Source organism: Rhagoletis zephyria, unplaced genomic scaffold (genome assembly GCF_001687245.7).
Source record: "Rhagoletis zephyria isolate East Lansing unplaced genomic scaffold, Rhagoletis_zephyria_1.1 Rzeph_scaffold_03874, whole genome shotgun sequence".
NCBI classification, from domain to species: Eukaryota; Metazoa; Arthropoda; class Insecta; order Diptera; family Tephritidae; genus Rhagoletis; species Rhagoletis zephyria.
The window spans coordinates 48247-57109 of NW_016160957.1; the positions used below are offsets into that span (position 1 = coordinate 48247).

The following is an 8863-nucleotide window of genomic DNA, read 5'->3' on the forward strand; positions in this document are numbered from 1 at the left end:
ATAAATAGACTTACTGTAGTACGTAGTTATTTATTTATTTATTTACTAAATTATTTATTTTCCTCCTCTTTGTATACTAAATAGGTAGATACATACATAGTACATATTTCTAAACGCGAATGTATTTAAATGTACATACATACATACAATATTAAAAAAAAAAATACTACAAACCAATTTCAGATGTACATTTGTGAAATGGGAATTCATTATGCATAGTTTTTATATTAAGATACTTCACATACTTATTTATGATAATAAAATTAAGAATTTCATACTTGCATATGCCCTTTGTTGTAACGTAAATATGTATGTTACCAGTTTAGAGAAAATTTTAATTTTTGGTAATCCACAGCGGAGCAAAGTCTGAGTATGAGGAACTCCAAGGATTTGGGTTATTATGTTGAGCCCTAGCGCAAAAAAAAAAAAAACGTAAGCCACAGTGTTTTCAAAAGTTTCGTTCTCTTAGAGCATCCAATAAATTATGAATCAAAAATAGGTATTTGAAAAAATGTCGTTTATGATTTTTTGGGCGGGAGTGCAATATACAAGTGCGTGTGTGTGTTCGCTGTTCTTTGTTTATGCGGGAAATGCATAAGTCGCTTAAACAATATCTATATAAATACGTCAGAAAAAAGGCTTCGTACGACTTCAAGAGATTTTGTAAAGAAATTTTACTCAGATATATATTATACTTCAATGAAATTACGAAATATGTATATTAGGGATAAGTGCATATCGGTACCTTAATTTACAAATGCCCTAACCAACAATTTTTTCGAAACTGCGTTTATCACAGATTTTATAAGAAAATATTGAAATACACCTTTGATACAAATTTTAAGGTGCTAGTACCAAAAACAACGGAGTTATATGCCACTTTTCTTGATTGTCTTTTTATAAGGTTTTTTTGATTCTCCTGTAAAATAAAATTTTGGTTAGGGCCTTTTTAATTGACGCAACGATATGTACGTTTTAAAACCATCGTCACTGGAGGAATAGATTTTTTATCCCGCGTCGGGAGCATGACCAAAATCACGCTTAAATAGCATAGAATCTATTGATCTTAAGGTTTTTCCACACTCCAAAGTTAACAAAAGCCCCCAAAAAAAAAGCGAATTTTCAGCTGCGTTTTAGTCTCGAATACATTTTTTTTTTAAATTAAAATACATATGTTTTGATGTTATACCTAATTATTTATTGATTGGATCCCGTTTGATGTAGTTGCATGTGCGCAATTGCACTCTGATTTACCTAGGTGGTACGATCATAGACCGAGCAACCCAAAAAAGTATTTTTCTAAAGCGAACGGAAAATAATTTGATAATAACACGATAAAACGATATAACGACAAAAAGCAATCACGAAATACAGTCAAAATAAAACTCAGTGCAGGTTGTGGATATGGTCGAGTATCACGATTGAAACTCAAAGGAATCACTTAAGGATTGATTGTCCCTTCATGCAAAATAATATATATATATATGTATATATATATATATGTATATGTGATTTGACAAGGAACCATTAATAACATTAATTGATCACATGAACTGTCATTGTAAAATTCACCATGAATGAAATGTTGTACAAAAATTTAAATATACCATTTCTGTTTTTGCCGAGAACAAAATTTGACCAACAATTCTTTTTGTAATTTTTATGGTTATTATTATAACATTGTTCGTATAACGGTTGTTTGTAACAGCAAAAGCGAATCGAGATAGATATAGACAAATGTATACATAAATGCTCAGAATGAATAGAGATTAAGCCATGTCTGTCTGTCCGTCCGTCTGTCCGTCTGTCCGTCCGTCCATGTACACGATAACTCGAGCAAAAATTGAGATATCTCAACGAAATTTGGTATGTAGGTTTCCCTTAATCCAAGGTAGGTTGGTATTGAAAATGTAAACTGTAACCACGCCCAATTCCCATATAAGATGAAGATGCAAACCCACGTTCTTGCGTTTTTGTTAAATTGTATTCGCGTTGAAAATGCTAGCACGCAGCTAAGTTAAGTATTTATTTTTTTATTTTCTTGATTATTGATTGATTACACAGTTCGAAAAATTTTAACTTTTTTTGCCACCTGAGTGGAACCGTTTTGTGTAGATTTTTCGGTGCTAAATCAAAATCTAGCTGCAGAATTTCTCTACCACGTCAGAATTTTGAGATATCCTAGCCTCTAAGTGTAAAAACACGGTTTTTCGCATTATTTGAGGTTATATTATAAAACAACAAATTTTTTCGCTAATTTCTACTTAGGGTATCATTAAGTATTACTCTTCCCCTTTAAAATTCAATTTCGTTTGTTGCGATTCGTTTGTTCCTTGTCCAGATGTACCACTTTCGCAAGCATGAATGTGTATTTATTTACACATGTAAATATTGTTTATTTTTTTACTTTTGTTTACCACAAACTGTTATGAAAAAGAGTATCCTTTGATAAAAAAAAAATTTAGTGCTTTTAGTGCGGTAAAACGCTCTTTTTTCCAAGGTTTGGTGCTTTTTGAAACTGAAAAGTTGGCAACACTGCGGTAAGTGAACAGCTGAACAGTTGTCGCAGTGAAATCTGTCAGAGTAAACACAATTGCGGCGCACGACGGCTTCCGTCAGTTGCCATTTTGATTTGAAAATTATCATTAAAATTAAAATTTTTTTCCTTACGTGCGTGTATGTACATAGATTTTCTGGAAATATGGATGAACACATTAGTAAACTTGTGAAAATAATATAAATTACTACAATCAACACTCAATCAATATTGTTCCGTCCCCGCTGGGCGGTGAAAATATAAATAAATTTAAATCAACCGAAAAACGTTGGTGGAAAAACGCTGCCGCCGCACTTATGGACCATTCCATATGCCGTTGTGAGTTTTAATTTTGACAGTGGTTAACCGTCGACCGCTTTACCGTCGCCCGCTGCAATTCTGAGTAGAGCTTTAGTCGAATACAATGGGTGCAATCTAGACAGCGGAAAACCTGGAGTATTTTTATTGGAAAAGCGTAGTTGTGAAGAGGCCGTTAGTGAATCCAGATACGGTTTTATTATAGACCGTCTCCAACTCCTAGATCGGCTGTATCATATGGGATTTTTTAATTAACTCCGTAGTGACTCCTTCTCCATTCTTGCGATCATTCTTAACCACCTCTAAAATATTTTCAATATGCTGACCAATGGCGATGAGCTCTAGTTATTGTCTTCATTTGCAAATTGTTTACTGTAGGTTCCAGCAACGTTGAATATTTAGCAATTATCATTAAAGCAATGATGAACATCGGCCTTGTTATAGCAGCACACAATTGATACGCAGGCTTTCTTGTGGAAAAGTTTCCCTGAATTGACAACTATTCTAAAGCTTGCACAACTTCAGGGAAATTTCCTGATAGCCTTATATTTTGCCGACCATCTTGTTTCACACAAACGTGATATATTAGGATCATAATTCTTGCGTGTCGTTGATTCGCAAAAAAAGTTTGTCACATCTTTTAGGGTAGAAATAGTATTTCTTATTTCTGGAACCTCGTTTGAGTCATTCACAATAAGATTTAACGGAAGAGGAGGTGTTTTTCTCGTTGGGTTTTCCATCCTGTTCATCACAGATTGGTAAGAAAAACTCAAATGCGTGTTTCATTCAATTCTGTACCAATTCAATGCTTAACGCTATCCTTACTTCATTGGATCCATGATTAAAAACGCAGGCTTTTTGTGGAAATGGAGAGCATAATTACGAATTCGATTACGCATAAAACTTTGTATTTTTTATTTATTGATTTTTGAAATTTTCTCCTTCGTTATATACCTGTAAGGGTAGACATTCGCGAATGTGAAAAATATGACATTCGAAATATCCCTAGTATGTATAATAATAATAATAATAGATTGGCGCTTACACATATGTTAGTGTTTGGCCGAGCTTCTCCTCCGACTTGTGGTGTGCGCCTTGATGTTGTCACACAAAGCGGAGGGACCTACAGTTTTACGCCGACTCCGAAAGGCGATTGTATTTTTATGAGAAGCTGTTTTTCATGGCAGAAATACACTCGGAGGTTTGCCATTGCCTACCGAGGGACGGCCGCTGTTAAGAAAAAACCTTTTTCTATATCTTTTGCGATGTTGCTTTGACCAGGGCTTGAACCCAGGTGCTGATGAGTGAAAGCGCGCACTGCTTACCACTACACCACAGCGGCCGCCTAGTATGTATACTCGAACATAAATAACTGCGTCTCGGTCAGGCTGTTTATAGAACTTTTCTTTGTGGGTGCAACTCAAACCAACTGCCGACCGCCGAGTTTATCAATGCCGAATTTTAACAGCCGAAATTAATCATTTTACGGAACCCTTGTGACTTGGGTTCCGCGGACCACACTTTAGGAAGCTCTCGTATAAGGTATCGTTGGAAAGGTATTGAACTACACTAAGTGTGTCGGGTGTACCCATATAATTCCTTAAATCGACAAAAGTAAAAAAAAATTAAGAATTCGGAGGATCGTTTATAGAACTTGAATACATTTCTGCACACCCTGCAAGACCTTTCCAACGATACCTCAAACATGTAGAAAAAGCTTCCTATTCTCGTGTACATATATATTTAGTACATACATATGTACATATAAGCGGGGCAATTTTGAGCTCGCTACTGGGTCCGCTTTCGTATTTTTACTGTGGGCATATGTTGCCTATCGCAGCTTAACGAAAGCAGAGCATTCGCGCGCTTACTTAAAATGCCTTGCAGTCCACGAACAAAGTGCACTTCCGTTTTTTCACTATTGCCTCGACAATCTTATGTTCCCTCTACATTTTCACTGCATTTTCTCTCGCTTTGCCAGTTTATAAGCAACCGGCTGTAGCCGCACTATTCATTGGTTACCATTTTGGTCAATTAGACAGTGATTGGGAAACTGAAAATGCACGAAAACGTTTTATAAATTCCATGCAAGACCGAAATCGCGCAGTCGAAGTGCAACGTATGTGCAGTGCAGATGTTGAGGTAACGGTAAAAGTGAAAATTTCAGTGCTCAAAGACAATGCGAAACTCTGTTTGTATATTTGCGTTGAATCTTCTTTGTCTGCTGCATTCGTGCCGCACTCGAAAAGTGGATGAACTATTAACTGAGCTCAATAAAACGACTCCCTCGTCTTACCGTGTATCCGCACCAAAGCTGAAACAACCCTTAAATAGGGTACCGGCCCACCTTCAAGACATTGGCTATGTTTATGAAGACGCAGATGATGTGATTCATATCATTGAGCCTCCGCAACGATTTCAGTTATTGAAACGGCTCGTAAGTCAGACGGAAAACCCACGAAAGCTAAGGATTACTCGCGTGGAGTCAATGAACCATTACAGTTTGCCAAAGCCAATGGCAATGACAGCCGCCACGGCCGAAATATTCAGTGCATCGAAATTCAAAGCGAAAGTGAAGAAAATGCCCGAGTCTACAGTTAAACAGCTGCAACCAGTGAAGCAACAACTCGGAGGAGGCATACAAGTAAATCAACCAGTCAAACTGCTTCATACGCGCGCGCATAATGGCAAACCAGTATTCAGCAACGATGACTCTATAGACTTAGTGCCACAGGAAGCACAGACATTGGCAATGATGTCGCCACCGCTGCCACTGCCGCGCGAAATTTTAGCGTCCGTTCGTAAAACAGAGCGACTGCTTCAGCAGCAACCACAACCAAAACAGCATTTGCATCGAGTTACCCAGCGTCAAAAAAAGCTCGCAACCCATACAGTAGTTATTGGTCAAGCTTTCGAGCGTAACAAATTTTATCGAACCACTGATCATAAAATAATGGACGAAAAATTACGAAAACCCCGCGTTCGTCGTGAAGTACGTAACATTCCTATTCATGGGGAATCTTTCGCAGGAGCTCGAAGGACTGACAAGCTACCATCAGCGTTAGACGTCCTCAAAAATGCTAATTTGGATATTCAAAAGGGAACCAAGTTACTTCTGCACTTAGATGAGTTATTAAAAAATGCCAGCTTATATTTGCCGGATAAAGGCGAAGTTGTCGACTTGAGTGAAAAAAGCAACAACTCTAATAAGAGCTTTTTAAAGAGTATAACTAAATCTGATGCTACGAATCCATTGGAACAGAGATTCTCCCCCAGTCGAAACCAAAGTGCAAATAAAAGGCGGAGAATATTCACTGACGTAAATGTAAACAAACAAAATGCACGCACAAATCTAGCGCTGATAGAGGGCGCAAACAAAACTAATTATAATCAATTTACAGCCGGTTCTCTTCTCTACGATGATGTCATGTCCAATATTCGAAACATGCTGCATACGAAAAATCGTCAACTCTTAGAGGATCAACAAAACAGCAGCTTTAATGGAAGGAAAGTGACAGTGAACTTCAACGGTTCTCTGCCCCTTTTACCCATTGATAATGGCGAGCCAATAGAAGTGAAGCAATTGCAAGAGTATATTTATGAGCTGCAGCGTATTTCAAAATCTTTACAAAACCAAAACACCGATATGTCATCGACGCCCACACAACAATCAGAGCAATCTGCGAATATCACTGACTCACCTGACTGGTACCTGATTACTTCCCAGGGCTCAATTTATGAAGCGCGGTCGCGATCCAAACCGAAGCCAACCACTTCGTTTTTTCATCGCTTCCCTGATATACCAGTAAAACGGGGCGTAATGGTGAATAATCAGACATTGCTCTCTCCGCACGCGACACTAGCCTAAAAGCGTAGTTTCCCACGGATGTAAAAACGGAGAACGTGTCAGCTGGTACGATTTAACTTATGGGATCTGTGTGTTAACAAAAACTCATCACCTCATGAGACCGTGATGTAGACGTTGATTCTCTCTCTCTATCGACAGCAAATTTGACATGTTTCTACGTAGAAGGAGGGATATTTGTCTCCCATGCAATTTTCCTCTTTTATAATTTGCTGTGTAACTAGTTTTACTTAAGAAACAATACCCATTTGACGAATGTTGGGGAACGAGCTGAAGATTGATAATAAAAACAGCTTTGCCCGCCTTATAAAACTTCACGATGAAATTTGCTGAACTATTTTTTATATCTGTTCTATGAAAACTCTGATTGAAAGCTTCAAAGCCGTTTTTCGTTTTGTTTTTGATTGTTTCTAATTATGATGTTTTTCAAGCAAGCGAGCGACATACATATGTAAGGTTTACATACCTACTTATACATATGGTCGATGCCTTTGCAAAACCGCCAAATTCGCCGTTGTGGCAAAGATTAGCTTCGGTTTCCCTGAACGTTAGGCACCGAGAATTATGCATAAAAATCGTAAAATCACTATTAGAGCAACAGATTTGTAAAATACATATGTAATAGCTAGAGAAAATACCGCCTATCAAGGCAATGCCTTCAAAGAAGAACCGTTTTTTCTGTCTCCTGTAAAATTTGAGTGCCGTAAGATAGGCGGTTCTGCAATTGGTCGATGGGCGATTTTGTAAAGGAATCGACGATATGAACTTATAAGCACAAAGCTATTTGTAAGCATAAACTCAAACGCAAATTTCTCAAATACTTAGTTTTTCGTAAAACCCTAATTTATTTGTTCAAAGACTAACTTACATTTGTAAATGCTAAGCGGTAGCCTACATACAAACATATCTGCAAATATTTTAAACATGTAAATAAAATTATTTATATTTTTTACTATAAACAATTTATTAATCACTATTTAACTATTAACGCCAAAGCAGTTATCTGGAGTTATCTTTGCACTCACAAGGTAAAATATTAAATGAAGCATTTCTTAATTATCTGCACAGGCCTGCGATTGTTTCCCCCTTAAAAAATCAATTAGCAATTTGGGTAGGTTTAAAATAGTAAGCTACAAAAATAATAATAAAAACCTCCATCACGTAAAGCACGTCATAAGCTATCTGGTTACACAGGGATGCGTGGTATCCCCCATAAAAAACTAAATATTTGGGTAGGTATTGGGTACTACGCTACCAAAAAATAGTAAAAAAATTCCATCGCGTAAATTTTTGGGAAAACTACTCTATCGCTTTTCTTAGCGTTGCCGCTTATTAGTAGCATTTTCTTCGGAATAACAAAAGTTTAATCAAAGCGATGTACAAGCAATGTTTGTACTTCAGGGTATTCATTTCATTCTCAGGGGCGTATTTTCGTTATCCGATTTTGTTTTATTTTTATTTTTCGTAGAGCACGTTTTTATACCAAACGAACCCATCTAGGAGGAGTCTTGCTTTGGGGGTCAAAGTTGAAAAACAAGGCGCACCCTAATATACAAAGATACTTACATACATATTTAATGTAATAACTTCTCACCAAATATAAACAGACAGCAAAGTTAAGAAAATATAATGAAAAGGAATGCCAAAAATGCGAAAAAACTTGAATCGACTTGACGGCACAGGGGTACCTGGACCGTCTCCTTAACTTCTCACCACCTTCGCCAACAAACAAGCAGACTTGAAATCAAGAATAGAACTATGTGAAAGGCGGCGCATACCGCTCTTACTTCAACTCTTAAATTTATGTGTTTTCTTGTATGTGTTAGAATAACATTCACTAGTTTGAATATTTATTTATTATGCTCATCTAAATATATGACGCAAATTAGAATGTTGCATAAATTACAACAAATTCGTGTTAAGGAGAAAATACATATAAAGGTTTTAAATAACTACTAGCAAATACCCGGCGTGCTTCACTGCGCCTTAAAAGTTTTTTTTTGTGCTGTTCGATACCCGTATAGTAATATTTCATTAATTTTATTAATTTAATTGAATACAATTTTCGAAAATATTTTCGGCAGTAAACTTTTCTAAACCTCTCCAGTTTAATACCCATATTGCAATATTCAATTTATCTTATC

General features: G+C 36.7%; 1 protein-coding gene across 1 annotated transcript; it reads left to right on the top strand.

The window, feature by feature from the left end:
- Positions 1 to 4976: 4976 nt before the first annotated feature.
- LOC108369836 (uncharacterized) lies at positions 4977 to 7346 on the top strand. Its single transcript, XM_017625027.1, has 2 exons — positions 4977 to 6179; positions 6256 to 7346. Exons 1-2 carry the CDS (start codon positions 5034 to 5036, stop codon positions 6328 to 6330), a joined length of 1221 nt encoding a protein of 406 aa, XP_017480516.1. The 5' UTR covers positions 4977 to 5033; the 3' UTR covers positions 6331 to 7346.
- The last annotated feature ends 1517 nt before the right edge of the window (positions 7347 to 8863 follow it).

Bases quoted from the DNA above. Each gene is read 5' to 3' on its own strand.
- LOC108369836 (XM_017625027.1), top strand. From the start codon at position 5,034: ATGCGAAACTCTGTTTGTATATTTGCGTTGAATCTTCTTTGTCTGCTG. The intron at 6,180-6,255 runs GTAAACAAACAA...ATCAATTTACAG, and splicing joins GAATATTCACTGACGTAAAT to CCGGTTCTCTTCTCTACGAT.